Genomic DNA, 16,058 nt, shown 5'->3' on the forward strand with positions numbered 1-16,058 from the left:
CAGGCTTCTAGATAATTTAAATGTTACTCACAGCAGGAAACCAAGAGAGAATAACCTCCACCCCACCCCATACCCGAAAGAGCAAAACAAGGGTATTATATGAAAGGTATCAGTACAGGGGTGCCTGGGTGGTTCAGTTGGTTAAGCATCCGACTTCGGCTCAGGTCATGATCTCACGATTTGTGGGTTCGATATGAATATGATCAAACCTCTAAATCATAAATTTACAGGAAATACAGGGAACAGACAGCATGTTGACCACATGAGAGACTGTGAAAAATCGCATAGGGCAAGCACTCCGTTTCTTCAACAAAAATGGGGGACTAGGATCTATAATAAATAAGAAATGACTGAAAGGCCACATCAACCAACTGCAATATGTGAATCTTGTTTGGATTCTATCAAATGTTGACGTTATTTGCATAGATCTTTATATGTATTATATTTCAGTAGGGGAAATGTGAATGCTGGATCATCAACAACATCGTGGAATTATACTGACTTGGAAGGCTGTGACACTGGCATTACCATTACGTTTAGGGGAAGGGAATCTTTGTACCTTAGAACTACATGCTGAAAACATTTGTAGGCGAAATTCCACAAGGCCTGAGATATGCTTCAAAATAACTGCAGGATGAGATGGACAGAGATAAAGCAAAAAGACTAGTTGTTGTTCCAGCTGTTGAAGCTGGATGATAGGCATATGAAAGTTCGTTACACTATTAGCTATGTCTCAAATGTCCCCATAATTTACTTATATATATATTTTATTTTTTTTAATGTGTATTTATTTTTTAGAGAGAGAGTGAGAGAGAGACAGAGTGCAAGCAGGGGAGGAGCAGAGAGAGAGAGCGAGACACAGAATCCGAAGCAGGCTCCAGGCTCTGAGCTGTCAGCACAGAGCCTGATGTGGGGCTCGAACTCACTAACCGCAAGATCATGACCTGAGCCCAAGTTGGCTGCCCAACTGACTGAGCCACCCAGGTGCCCCATATATATATACTTATTTTAAAGTTAATGTGAGGTTGGATTGTTCCATCTTAAAATGGCTACCACTGGGTTTTCAAACAATCCAAGGAATTCATCTAAGTCATAGGCCCCCTGCTTTTTTTTTTTTTTTAAACCCTTCTCTAGTTAACTGATCGCAAACTTAAACAGGGTCTATTTAAACTAGGCCCTGAAGGAGCGTCTGGGTGGCTCGGTTGGCTAAGCGTCCGACTTCGGCTCAGGTCATGATCTCATGGTCCGTGAGTTCGAGCCCCGCATCAGGCTCTGTGCTGACAGCTCAGAGCCTGGAGCCTGTTTCAGATTCTGTGTCTCCCTCTCTTTCTGCCCCTCCCCTGTTCATGTTCTGTCTCTCTCTGTCTCAAAAATAAATAAACGTAAATAAATAAACAAACAAACTAGGCCCTGAAATTCTCACCCGAAACAGTCAGTACTAACCAATGATAACTACACTGGGTAAGAAGAATTCTCTGGCTCGCAAACACTAGTCTTGTCACCCTAGAGCAAGCATGTTACAGCAACTGATCTCCTAATTACTTAAGTACCCACGCTTGTATTCCTGAAGCAGGGGTGTTTCATCAAAATTGTTAGATGACGTCCTACCAAGCACCTGAGGAATCCTTATGGGCTTCTTTTTTTTTTTTTTTTATTAAAAAAATTTTTTTAACGTTTATTTTTGAGACAGAGAGAGACAGAGCATGAACGGGGGAGGGTCAGAGAGAGAGGGAGACACAGAATCTGAAACAGGCTCCAGGCTCTGAGCTGTCAGCACAGAGCCCGACGTGGGGCTCGAACTCACGGACCGCGAGATCATGACCTGAGCCAAAGTCGGACGCTCAACCAATTGAGCCACCCAGGCGCCCCTCCTTGTGGGCTTCTACCGAAGCTGTGGTCAGTGGGGATGCCTTCTTGCCCTTATAACTCAAGGGAGTACCACTTTCCATCGCTAGGCAGACTGTATCCTGGATTCCTTCCTGAGGATCAACACTAACAATGCTAAAGGCAACAAGAATCCTACCAGATGCCCAAGAATCGACAGAAGAACTTTACGGTCCTCAGTAATTCACCAGGGTCAAACCTCACCGGGACAGTGCTTGATTTGAAACCGGAGAGCTTATCATACCATGGATCTCTGAAAGGCCACTCTCAGGCTAAGATGCAAAAAAATCAGATGAAGCCAGCATGCTGTCCCCTCACCCAGGCCACCTACAGGAACAGGAGAGTGGGACATGACTCACAGAACACCTGTCAGTGGCTGAAAGGCACTGAGTCAGACCCAAAGTGCCATCCGTGGATTGTACTTATTATTAAACCCAAAGGCAGCCAGATTTGAACAAGAAAACGATGAAAGAATTTAAAAAGGAGGTGAGGGGCGCCTGGGCGGCTCAGTCGGTTAAGCGGCCGACTTCGGCTCAGGTCATGATCTCGCGGTCCGTGAGTTCGAGCCCCGCGTTGGGCTCTGTGCTGACAGCTCAGAGCCCGGAGCCTGTTTCAGATTCTGTGTCTCCCTCTCTCTGACCCTCCCCCGTTCATGCTCTGTCTCTCTCTGTCTCAAAAATAAATAAACATTAAAAAAATTTTTTTTAAAAGGAGGTGACGAGCCTCTAATCCCCGGAGACACACTGAAGAGCACTCAGCCTGGACCCCTGAAGCATCTCTCTCAGCTGTGAAAAAGCATTCTGGTACATTCTGAGAAAAACGGTTCCAAGCCTGCAGACTGACAACGCACTTTGGCACAGGAAAGGCTCCACAATGTCCTGAAAGTGAAGACACCTGTCTGTGTTCACATGCTTTGTTCAGCCCCCTTCGGTGAGTCCTTCCAGGAACTGCTCAAGTGGCTCTGAAGTTATGGAGACTGTTCTGTTCTAGCTAAGAAAAGCTAGGACAGAAGTGAGAGCTCAGCCCTTCGGAAGGCAGGACCTGTGGCAGATGGGACTCAAGGGACTAATACCATAAAAAGCTCTCCCTGAGTCAGGCCCTCCTTCCCCATGAACTTAGTCCCCCAGACCCTCTGAGAAACCTTACCTGTCTCTGCTTCCTTCCTTCATTGACCAAAATGCGGAACCGAAAGAAATCTAAATTAATAAATCTAAATAAATCTAAATTAACCTTTCTATGAGAGACCCCTAGACTTTTCTTTCTGGGTTCTTTGTGGGCCTGGGCTCAGGAGACCAAAAAGAATTCTCTGGAACAGGAGCCCCAACACGACAAGGATTTTTGCTCCGTGTGTTCACGGTTATACCCTCCTCTCTTCAGGAGGCAGTCATTCTGAAACTAAGGTGATCATTTTAAATAATATCCCTTGAAAATGCAGAAATGTAAATTAGGCTACACATTCAGATCTACTAAAAAATTCATAAACCCTTCTACATATGCTAGTTTATTTCAAAAAGCAGAAGGGGGGGGTTCTTTTTTTTTTTTTTTTTAATGAAAGTGATGCATTTTGGTTGAACTGGGAACGTGTCTACTATTTCCCTGCAGTAAATATCCTGACAATATTATCATTAAGTAGAAAAAACATCTCGACCTCCCAATTAACCATTTTCAAGTGGCTGTTCCAGTGACATATTTTCGGATTAAGAATCCGGGTTTAGGGGCGCCTGGGTGGCTCAGTCGGTTAAGCATCCGACTTCAGCTCAGGTCACGATCTCGCGGTCCGCGAGTTCGAGCCCCACGTCGGGCTCTGGCCTGATGGCTCAGAGCCTGGAGCCTGCTTCAGATGCTGTGTCTCCCTCTCTCTCTGCCCCTCCCCCGTTCATGCTGTGTCTCTCTCTGTCTCAAAAATAAACAAACGTTAAAAAAAAAATTAAAAAAAAAAAAAGAATCGGGGTTTAATTCAACAATGACAAGAAGCCTAAAGGCCAGTCCGTGTGGTCTTACCAGGCCCTTTCTTAAAATGAAGATCTTCCCAAGGTACACTGACTCAACATCACCCATTAAAAAAGAAATCTGGGAAAGTCAGAATGGAAATGCATTTAAAATATTTTACAAACTAAAATCCCGAGTCACTTTAAAAGTACCCACAGTCTTTCCAAGTAGAATAATTCTCAATTTTTTTAAACACGGTCTTGTTTTCTTTTAAACATGCACTAGCCAAGTAGAGTAACAGAGAGCCAATGCCCCTCCCCTCCACTCCCCTTCGCACTTCCAAAATCGCCAGTGTTTTCCCCAGAAGCCAAATCTATATATTCCTTTCCATAAATACTTCCTTCCAATAAAAAGACAATACCAAATAATTTCCAAAGTTCTTTGTGATAATCCCTCTTTTGTTCTGAGTCTTGCTAAGCAATTCTGCTTACTGACCAACCTGCATAGGTCATTCTATTTAAATTACTGACAGCCTGGGATTGTTTTTGAAGAATTTTTTAACACCCTTTGAAATAACCTGAGTCACCTGGGGTAAACCCAAAGGAAGCTAGGTGTTTTGCCTCACTCAAGAACTTTAAGATAACAAGAAAAGGAGTAAGGGTTTCTCTTTTAGTTTTTCCTATTATTTTTTTTCCACTTGGTTAGGAACAAGACATTCCCTGGCAGGTGCCATTGTATATACCTTTTCCTTTTTAAAAAAATGTTTTTAATGTTTTTATTTATTTTTGAGACAGAGAGAGACGGAGCATGAGCAGGGGAGGGGGAGAGAGAGAGGGAGACACAGAATCCGAAGCAGGCTCCAGGCTCTGAGCTGTCAGCACAGAGCCCGACGGGGGCTCGAACTCACAGACAGTGAGATCATGACCTGAGCCGAAGTCGGACACTCAACCGACTGAGCCACCCAGGCGCCCCATATATACCTTTTCCTTAAGTGATTGACTTTTCCTCCCACAAACAGCCACCTTCCCCCCACCCCAACTGCTCATTGCTTTGGGAAGGGCAGTAACCAGTGTCCCTAATTACTTTCTAATTACCCTATAAAGCAGGGCTGTAGAACCCAGGGCAGAATCTCAACATGTCCTAAACCATCCAGGACCCTTATCAAGGCTTGGGGGTTTTGCTTGTTATTGTTTTGGATTTGTTTTTGTTTTTTTTTTTTTAAACAAATGAATTTATGCAGACGGCTACAAGCCTGGATTATCATCTTACTCGACATTTAAAATCTGCTAATAAGCAAAGAACCAAAAATCATCTATGGCCACTATTGGAATTTGAGCCTACAAAATCTGTAATCTCGCTGGCGGCGATGAGGCAGGCAGGGGAGGGAGGGTAATCAGCCCCGGACTTGAAAGCAACTCAAAGTACATATCCGTGGACCTCCTCTGGATTTGCATTGTACATATAGTATGTGTAATACATGCAGAAGTGAGGTCTGTACTTTTCCATTTTGGAAAGTTAATGTCTCTGAATAAGTAACTGCTTGACCAGATTACACTTAACAAAAATCTCATCGCATATGGCATTATAGGAAATACGGCAATTGCTGAAGAATAAAAATCCTAAGAAATTACCCTATCTCACCCTCCAGCGGATTCTTTCCATGGGAGTCTTCTGGCTAACTATAACCCTTTCCTTTTGGATTCATACTTTAACCAGTTCCTTAACCAAGATTTAACTCAGGCCCCAGATCTTCCTCTGAATCAGCCACTCTCCCCCAGAAGTGATGCCTCTTCCTCTAATCCAGTGGTAATGAATATGCATCCTGGCTTCCGGACCAGGGCTGTTCTTTAAATCTTATTACAAATCGTATTACATTAGCACCCACCCCAGCCCTTATCTTCCCACAGCTCCTAGGCTCCTTAAACACAGGGATCACATCTCAGACATCATCACATATTTCGGCATGACAAGTGAAATGGTGTGATCAACGGGAAGCTGCTGAACTGCAATTTCATTTCTACCGCCTTCCCCTACCGGACGGCGGGCTGACCTGATACGTACATCGAGCCATGACCATGAAATGACCAAAGGGAAAGGACAGGTGGGAAGGGAAGTCCGGCTGGTGGGTAAACCACAGAGCCAACAATCCACCCCCGAGTAATCAAGGGAGAAGGACTCCCCTCGTCCTTACAGATCTCTCCGCCTACACGCAGCACCACTGGCTTTCTCTCAAAAGTATCCGTCAGTTGGGAGATCAAATAGCAATTTTCTTAGGTGAGGGTTAATTATGATCGATTCCAGTTTCTCTAGACCTCGAACTTCCTTTCGTTCCTCTTACTTTGGCGCTTGGCTAAAGTTACCTCGCCGCACGATCCATCTGTGGCTAGATACCCCCAACCCCCAACAGATCAACAACCCGCTTTGAAGCTGCGAGCTCTTTATTGGCTATTTTCGGCATAGCCAAAACTGGTGAAGAGTGGTGGATCATGTTCGAGTCGAACCAGAATTTAGGGAAGACTCAACGCAAAGCCAAAGCAGTGAAGCAGGAAAAACGGCTATTTTATTCAGAAAAGATTCCAGGCAGGCCCGGAAAGGGGTCCTCAAACCAGCTGAGGTAAGCAGGGCCTGACCATTTCAAAATGACAATTATTTGGCTTTCCTCATATTTGCAGCCAAGACCCTATGACTAGCTCTGGTAATGCAATAAAGTATTTTCCAAACCTCAATCAAAGAATTTTCCCTAAAACAAAAAAAAAAAAAAAAAAAAAAACACTCCATTTCCTTCTGGGGCAATTTAAACTATTTTCATTGTGCCATTCTTCACTCATATATTACAAATATTTGAAGACTGTCATTCACTAAAACTTCTTCACCTTATCTTCTCTGGCCTAATAAATCCAATTTCTTTAAGCTGCCTTCAAAGGGCCAATTTCCCAAAGCTTTAATCAACTCTGTGTCCTCTTCTAAGCCCAAAATGTCCATTCTGTTCTCTGAGAAAACCAATAAACATCCTTTAAAAATGGCTTAATGCCGGGGCACCTGGGTGGCTCAGTCGGTTAAGCATCTTACACTTGATTTGGGCTTACGTCATGACCTCATGGTTCGTGGGTTCTAGCCCCGTATCTGGCTCCATGCTGAAGGTGGAAAGCCTGCTTGGGATTCTCTCTCTCTCCCCCTATCTGTCGCTTGTGCAATTGTTTCTCCCTCAAAAATAAACTTTTTGATAAAGGTGTAACCCAAAGAATGAAGACAGACTTATCCTCCTGCTATGTATTTCTTTTCACGAAAATTTACTTTTCATCATATGGCTGATACACAACGCACAATTCTTCATAATCCCCATATCCCACCATTGATATTACACAGCTAAGTTCTGTTGATTTTTGGGGTTTAGTTTTGCTCTCACATGGACCTGACCGCCTAAGAAGAATCTCATTTGTATCTACCATCATGTCTGGGAAATGGAGTTTCAAGTTCATGCAGCCTGTAAATAGTCAATAGACAAACACAACAGTGTCCAACATATTCCTCCCCGCAAACGGGATGCTCCTCCTCTGACTTTATTTTCATCAATTCCATGGTCCCACCAGTTCTCCCAGTCACCCACGCCTATAATAACTCCCGCTCCCCTTCGCCTCAACCTCATCAACGTCTGACACACCCAAGATGCCTATAAATTTGCCAAGTGAATTCAGTCGGCTACCTTTATCTTCTTCGTGTCTCGTTAAGTATTTTCCCTTCTTTCCAGAGCACGCACCCTAACACCCAGGCCCTCACCCCTTCACCCAGAGGCCATCTAAAGAGTCTGACTGTCCCTCTATCCAGCTCCCCTCCCCATCAGCACAAAGCTTAGCCACGACACGAACCATCCTGGAAGAGGCCCCTGAGAAACTCTCCTTGAGGTATTTGTACACCCGTGTTCATATCAGCCTTATTCAGAACAGCCAGAAGGCAGAAGCAACCCAGTGTCCATTGGTGGATGAATGGAGAAACAAAATATGGCAGAAACTTATACATGTGCATATGCATATGCATACATACATACACATATACATACATTTCCCTCCTTAAGAAGGAAGGAAATTCTGACATATGTTACAACATGGATGAACCCTGACGACATTATGTTAAGTGAAATCAGCCAGTCACAAAGACAAATACCAAATGATTCCCTAGCGTAGTCAAATTCACAGATACAGAAGATAGAATGATGGCTGCCAGGGGCTGGGGGAGGGGATAACAGGGAGCTGGTGTTTCATGGGCGCAGAGTTTCAGTTTTGCAGGATGGAAAGTGGTCTGGGGATGGGGTTCCACAACAATGTGAATGTACTTAACGCGGCTGAACTGGACACCTAAAAATGATCCAGATAGTAAATATTAATGTGTGTCTTTTACTAAAGGGTAAACACACACACACACCTCCTTCAGCCTTCATTACCTACAAGCAAGGTGGCCCAAGTTTTCGGAGCAGGTTGCGGACTGGACGGCAAGGTGGAGCAAGCGGTCCTGGCCTAGTAAGCAAAGCCCAGAGAGCCACTACTGGCTCAGATCCACCTTGGCCCTGACCTCTAAGCTCTTTTCAGAATCTGGACCAAACACAGCATTAAATATCCCCTCCCTACAGTGCTCCTTGTGGCGAATCAAAGAGGCCACCTTTCCAGCCTCTTCTCCTCCCTATCCCCTCCCCCCGGCAACCATCACACCAAGTGCAAGGACTGACAATCCTCATATGAGATCTTAATGTCTTATCCCCTATTTCCACATCCCCCATTTTCCCAATCGAAGCCTCACCTACAGACACTCTACCCTCTAACGCGCAGAAATGAATCTCAAATATTATCTCCCACATGGACACTTTGAAAGATCTCTGATCGCTATCATCTGCCCACCAAGACATAAACGTCTCTCTTTTGAAATCCTGCCTGAGCACTTTGCACTTCTTTGGACACCAAATGCGATTCTGGTCAGACGCTGTGCTCTTACTCCATCCCTCCCCCACCTCTAGCCCACACCTACAGTCCCTGCAAGGACCAAGGCCTAGGGAATCATAGATCTTTGTTAAACGGAGTCTGACATGTTTATTGAGCATTTCTTATGTTCAACGCACCCTATAAGTACTAGAGAACAGGAGATATTAAACCCAGGAGAACCACTGTGTGTCTAGCCTGGGGCAACAGCCAAGTTCAGCAGGGTCCCTCACTCTTAGGGAAGGCAGTCACAGAAAAGCAGCTCACTCTTCAGGTGCTTTCAATGCTGCATCACACAGGGTTCATGGACCCTATGTGAGCTACCCTTACTTACTCACCTTGAGAAAATGGCCATTTTACAGAGCTTTCCCCTCCTAAGCTTGCGTCCAGAAATCTAATCTGTATCCACCGAAAACGGGCTAAGAACAAGGCAAAACAAAGAACCAGGGAGGAAAGTAGGCATTGCTTACTAATGGTGGACTTAAAAAAACAAACAAAAACTAGACATTAAATGTATACATTTCATCTTTATACCATAAAAACTCCTCTACATAATCTGGTTTTAAACTATATCCAATTTTTTTTTTTCCTGAGAGACCAACCTGCAAGAGGAACAATAAAATCAGCCTAATAGTGAAGTCCCTGTGCTGTCCCCATCAAGGACACCATACTAGGCATGTTATGTGGGTAACCTCACTCACTCTCTTCGGGAGCCCATGCCATCATCTCTGAGTCACATAAAAAGAACTGAAGCTTATGGAGAAGTGAAGAGTCTCTTCCCAGATCACACGGCCAGCAAGGGGCCAAATGCGTAAAAACCCAGGTTGTCCCTTTCGAACCCCGAGCTCTTAACTCTGATGCCACCTGTGCTGGCTAACAATTTAGCTTCAAGTTTGCAAGCGTCAAAAACCTAGCTGTCAGAAAGATATGCACTGGAGATACCTAACAGTGTGTCGTAAGCAAAATGTTAAGGCTAAAGCATAAGGTGAATGGAAAAATCAGCAGATGTGAATGCTTTCATTGGAGAAATCCTCTGGGTTGTTTGTCTTTCTGGGAGAAAGGAGAAAAAAAAAAAAAAAAAAAAAAAAGGCCAAGATCTGTTCAGTCCCTGAGTAGTGATTCCGAATTGTTAGGTCAAAAGCCATATAAAACTCAAAAATTAAAGTTTACTTCACATTAAAAGCTGTCACGTTAGTACTTACTGATACCTACTTGCAAAGATTACAGAGAGAAACCGGCAAATTCTACATAGTCACAGAGGTTACTCGTTTATTAGGTGCCGTCCCATCCCAGACCCTGTGCCAAGCATCTGTACAAGAATCTCTTCCTAATCTTTAGGACAATCATATTAGAGGAGGCATTATTTCCATTTCTGGAATAACAATAATTCCTATTTTACAGATAATAATTATGACTGACATGTATTATGTTTGTACTAAAAGTGTGCCAGGCAGCACGATCCTAAAAATGTATTATGTAGGGGCGCCTGGGTGGCGCAGTCGGTTAAGCGTCCGACTTCAGCCAGGTCACGATCTCGCGGTCCGTGAGTTCGAGCCCCGCGTCAGGCTCTGGGCTGATGGCTCGGAGCCTGGAGCCTGTTTCCGATTCTGTGTCTCCCTCTCTCTCTGCCCCTCCCCCGTTCATGCTCTGTCTCTCTCTGTCCCAAAAATAAATAAAAAAACGTTGAAAAAAAAAATTTTTTTAAAAATGTATTATGTAGAAGCACATATACCGGCACAGAGAGGTTAAGTAATTTGCCAAAGTCACACAGCTGAAATGAGGATGAAAAAGTAAGTTCAGCAGGGCAGCCGACTGGCTCCAAGGTCCCAAATGTGTCAGCCATGGGGCCAGCAGACTAACACAAGGCTGTCTTCATTCCCCAGGCCTGTACTCTGTCCGCTAGGTACCAGCATGGTCCCATCTGCACTCACCAGGGCCTAAGGCTAAATGCCTAAATGTCTAAGGGCAGTAGAGAGTGGTATTGCCTAGTGCCTCCTAAAGAGGACCGGTCCCTCAGTTCAAGAGAACAGAGAAATCGAGTTCTTTTTTTTTTTTTTTTTTAATTTTTTTTTCAACGTTTTTTATTTATTTTTGGGACAGAGAGAGACAGAGCATGAACGGGGAGGGGCAGAGAGAGAGGGAGACACAGAATCGGAAACAGGCTCCAGGCTCCGAGCCATCAGCCCAGAGCCTGACGCGGGGCTCGAACTCACAGACCGCGAGATCGTGACCTGGCTGAAGCCGGACGCTCAACCGACTGCGCCACCCAGGCGCCCCAGAAATCGAGTTCTTGACATAAATTCTCCAGACTCTTAAGTATTGCCTTGATGTTTCCTTAATAGAGCATCACTGGGGGGTGGGGGGGGGTACCAAACAGGTTCATGGATTTTCAGCTTGTAAGCTCTTACGTATTCAGAATCTGAGGTCAAAAGATGGGCTGTTTCATGTCCAAAATGTCCAAAACCAGAGGTACTACAGGCCAGGCTTACTCGGTCCCTTCACTTTCAACAAAGATTCACACTGGCTTTGCCCTGGATTCACACTTATATCTCTGCTAACTCCCCAGTAGGCCCTCCTCACTCTGGATTTGCAGCCCCCGAAGCTCTCTATTCAGGTTACAGAAACTGCATATGAAATTTTGCGTCTTTAAGGTCCTTTCAAATGTCTTTCAATCCCTTGTTTTGAAAGCTAACACACAGGAATGCGGCAAAATAAAGCACTTCCCACGTCGCAGTCTGTCAACTGTTAAACTAAATTCATTCTGGATCATGCTGCTGTAGCCTTGACCACAGCCTTTCAGGGGTTCCCATCCTGCAAGGCCAGCTCCAAGAATTCCGCTCAGGGCACCGCAGCTCATTTCCTGGTGTCCTTCTTTAATCAGCTGGGGGAGACTTAAGGAAATGAGTCAAAATCCTAAGAGCAGCTTCTAGCAGCTGTCAACAACAGCAGCAAAACCCATCATCAAAACAACACCTGTACGCAAATGCTCTACAAGGGAGCCCACAAAAACACTTGGCCCATTTCTGACGATCTGTCTGGGTGGTAAATCTCTAAGGGGTAAACTGCCCTTCTATCTCATGGTGCCCATCCGGGGTGAATGACCAGTGGCGTTAACTCATTCCTGGGAGTTTTCGCTTTCACAGAGCATGCCCCAAGTATATGATGCGAAGGCCATTTTTATTTTTTGGAAAGGTGGATGGCAAAATATCTCAACTGACTTTTCCACCATCATTTTAGAGACAGTTTATCTTCATTTCTGAGGGCTTCTGGAATGGCACATCTAATACATACAGCCCTCATGCCCAGGGTCGAGTGCCTGCATACCCCCCACACAAGCTACATTTAATGACTCCCCTTCCCGGTGAATACTTCCCTCAAATTGAGAACACTTTCACCCACACATCCTAAGAAAGGCAATTCTAGGTAATGACCTTGACCATCCTGTATTCCCAGAACCTCCAACGATACCTGGCATATAATATGTGCTCATCAAATAGTTTCCAATGAATCTCACAACTGATTCTGTTAAGGCATGTGAATGGTATACAGTTGGGCATATGGAGCTAATCTCAGGCTTTACCACTGACTATTTGGGTAACTGACTCATCCTCAGCCAGTTTCTCCGGCTATGAAATGGTAGGAATTGTAACAGCACTACCTCTAGGGCTTGTTGAGAGGACTAGAAACACCATGCAAAGGCCCCAGCATGGGCCTGGCCCAGTTTTGAATAAAGAACAACTATGTACAACAGACACATAAAGGGAAAGTTAAGGCATGTCAGAAAAATGTGTTGTAATAACACAGCATACATAATTTATCAAGTCATAAGAAAAAAATGTGTGGATGAGTGGGAAAGACGAGAATGGGGATGTGACTTTTCTGGGATCCCTTTCCAAGACCATCATGTTATTCCCAACAGGATCACATCCAAAATGTCCTGTGTCCAGCTTCTGGCTCTGACTCAGGCCTCACACCTGCAGGAACGAGGGGAAAGTATGATTCACTATTCCTTACAGGCTTATCTTGCTGGGCACAGGTGTTGTAAACACTGAGGGGAACAGTGATGGGGGGTCCTACAGAGCCCGCACCTCCTTGATTGAATTCAAAGGGAAACCAGGCACACATGTGGATTGAAGAAGACTCAGGATAAACCACACCTCCCCGCTTCAGCGGGGGCAGGGGACCAGTAAGGCTACTACCTCCGTGGTCCCTGTGACCAGAAAAGGCAGAGGAATTTCAGGGAGACAGAAAGGAATCGGGGAAGGAATTCAGAAAAATTGGAGTCTACACTCAGAACACTGGAAGAGGAGAATGTGGGACCCAAAGGGTCGTTCCTGATGCAGATGCTTCACTGTCCTCTTGAGGAAATTGGGATCTCCAGAATTGAAACGACCTGCCAAGGGCACACAGCTAATAAATGGCTGGAAAAGGAGAACCAGAAGGGCAGCACTAGGCTTTGTCACTATACCATACTGCCCCCCAGGAGCCAGACCTTTAAATTCCCTTTGCCAAAAATCTGTTCGAGGAAGCCGGATAATTAGGAGGAGGAAGGAAGCAACTGATTCTTTTAATTTTAAAAACGGGGAAACTATTCTGCCCTTGTCTTTCTAGTGCCCTATTCGGGTCCGCACGCATAACTGAAATTAAAAATGCCAAGGCACAAAGACGTAAGGACCAAATGTGTCATTTGAGCTTAGAGCGGTCAAATCCGCCACGGAATCTGGGCACTCACTTATAATCTCTCTCCCGCCCCCCCCCCCCCCCCGGGTCCAGATGCAAGGCTTCTCTTCCTCCACCGGAAAGCCCTCACAATGCCGTTCAAGCCCGTGAATGAAGAGGCTACACCTTGAGACTTCATGGGAAACTGACCGGTAGTTAATATAGTACCACAATAGTACAAAGCGATGCTTCCTTTTGTAGCCCGTGAATCCCAGTTCAGACTCACTTTCTGCCCACTGCATCAGCGAGGTAAGCCTTGAAGGTCTTTAAAAAATGACCTGGGAGAGAGCAGGGTTTCAGGGGTTACCTGGGCGATCTGCACTCGCTCGCGCACTAGCGACACCCAGAAAAAAAAAAAAAGGGAAGAAGGGGCAGGAATCGGAGGGCTTTCAGGAGCCTGCAAATCCTCCTCCTCCACCTTCAGACCTAAGTTCCCGCGCAGATAAAACCGGATTTTCACTACAGCTTTAGGATCCAAGTAAGATTTTGCAGAAAGTTCCACTCCATCTCCCACCCCCGCCCCAGGCGGCCCTTAAGTAGTGTAGCTGTCACGTGGGAAGGGGTGTTGCAGATCTCAAAATTCCCAAAGAAAACGGGGACCCGCAATTACGGGTCGCAGACACCTATTCCAGAGGCTTGCAGAGGCCGGCCAGCCTGTCTGGGCATTCTGGCCAGACCCGGGAGGAGACCAGGTCGAAGACCTGAGCGTTCCAGCGCAAGGTCCCTGCCTCCTCTCGGTGCAGGCGGCAAACGCGGCCACCAGCCGCTCGGAGGCGCGTGGCAGGAAAGAAACGGCACCGCGGCGGAAAGGGGCGAGCCTTTGGCATGGGATTTACAAAAGCAAAAAGTCTGCAACCTAGCGGCTGCTTTCCACACGCCCAGCCCAAGTTGTCCCCGTAGCCGCCACCTCTAGGTTCGCGGGGTCCGGCTCCAGAGCCGCACACAGCGCGCTTCCCAGGCAAAATGCCTAACGGGAGGGCCCGAGGACACAGCGAGCAGAGGCGGCAGCGGGTCGGTCCCCAGCTCTGGGGCACAAAGAGCGCCCGCGGTTTGGAAAGCGGCAGCCACAGAGCAAAGAAAAGGCTCTCCAACTTTGCCCTCGGCGCGGCAGAGAACCTGCGGGCTGCTCCTCCAGTGCACCGGTCACACACGCGCAACTTTTAACAAAAGGAAGCAGTGGCCGCGCCTCGCACCGCGGAGATAACGCGCTGGGTGCGGACCCGGGACCCGCCCGCCTGTGCCCCCGCGCACCCCCTGCACAAAAGCAACCCCGAACTCGAACGCAGCCTGCGGCCGCACCTCACCCACTCTTGAGCCCCCTAGCTGCCCTCCTTCCCGGAAGACCCCCAGCTCAGCGCCCCCGCCACCAGCGGCAGGGGCTCCTTGCACAGGTGAGCGAGGCAGGGCGCAGGAGAGTCCCGGGGACGCCTCGAATCTTCCCGGAGGCTGAAAAACAAGGGCACCGGAGGGCCGTCAGCCACCTCTGCCGACGAACCCCTGCGGGTTCGAGCCCTGGGGGGCACAGTCTACTCCGGGGCGGGGGGGGGGGGGGGGGCGCGGCCCCACTGTCCGCGGCGCTCTCCCACCTGTCTGGACGCGGTGCAGGAGGAGCAGGACGCAGAGAAAATCCCAGGCGCCGCGAGCGCCTCTCATCGCGGTGGCTGCGCTGGGATCGGAGGTCCGTTCCACGTTCCTGCTCTCGCCCAAGTGCACCGAGCGCGGCAAAGCCGAGCCCCCAGAGCCGCGAGCGCGGAGCAGCGGCCCCTCCTCCCAGCGCCCTCCCCCTGCGCGCCGGCCACGCCCCTTCTCCGCGCCCCTCCTTGCCTCCCCTCCTTCCCTCCCTCCTGGGTCTCGCTCCCTCCTGGCGGCGTCTGGCTTCTGCTCTTTTGACGTGCTAATCCCCGGGGGCTGAGCCGGCGGGGAGGAGGAGGGCACGCTGGCCCTCGCCGCCAGTTCCTGACCCCGGAGCCCCTTCATCTCTCCACCTCTCCTGCTCCCCTGTGATGTGGTCTGGCGATCAGAGGCGGTTCCCGGACGAGGGAGGTGCTGCCCGAGCGCTTTGTGAAGCCCGGCACCCAGTGCACATTAGGGCACGAGCCCGCCACCTGGCAGGTGCTCCCCAGACAATAAAGGTCCAACGCAAGGCCCTCGAGCACGCTCCCGAGGGAAGAGAAGGGACGCCGCTGGTGGCGGAGGTGGTGCGGAAACCCACCGGAATTGGGGCGCGGGGATTACGAATTAGGCCCCCACATTCTCCATTTCTGTTAATCGAGTGGCCCAAGAGAGGCGCCTGGCACCATGGTAAAATGCTGAGCCGGACTGTAGGTAATTCTTTATGCTCAGTTTCTCCACCTGCTCTTAACCGTAATAACACAATTGGTTTCTATTGGTCGGCGTGGTCTCCGCCAAAGAAGCTCCTGCTGAGACTTTCCTGGAGAACCGGGCTTGGCATTCGAGTGGGGAAGAGAGCCTAGTGAAGTTTGCTCTGGGAGCTCGAGTTTTTTAAAAAACCCATTTGCGCCAGAATCGTTGTGCTAAGCCCTCTGGGAACGTACCCAC

The 16,058-nt window shown here is 47.6% G+C and overlaps 1 protein-coding gene across 1 annotated transcript in view; it reads right to left on the reverse strand.

The window, feature by feature from the left end:
• Positions 1-15,269, reverse strand: part of KIT (KIT proto-oncogene, receptor tyrosine kinase) — an 87,594-nt gene extending 72,325 nt beyond the window's left edge. Inside the window, 1 exon segment of the mRNA XM_058722563.1 lies at positions 15,086-15,269. Within this exon segment, the coding sequence (XP_058578546.1) occupies positions 15,086-15,152 (67 nt within the window). The 5' untranslated portion in view covers positions 15,153-15,269.
• Between the last annotated feature and the right edge of the window lie 789 nt (positions 15,270-16,058).

Source organism: Neofelis nebulosa, chromosome 3, assembly GCF_028018385.1.
Source record: "Neofelis nebulosa isolate mNeoNeb1 chromosome 3, mNeoNeb1.pri, whole genome shotgun sequence".
Classification (NCBI taxonomy): Eukaryota; Metazoa; Chordata; class Mammalia; order Carnivora; family Felidae; genus Neofelis; species Neofelis nebulosa.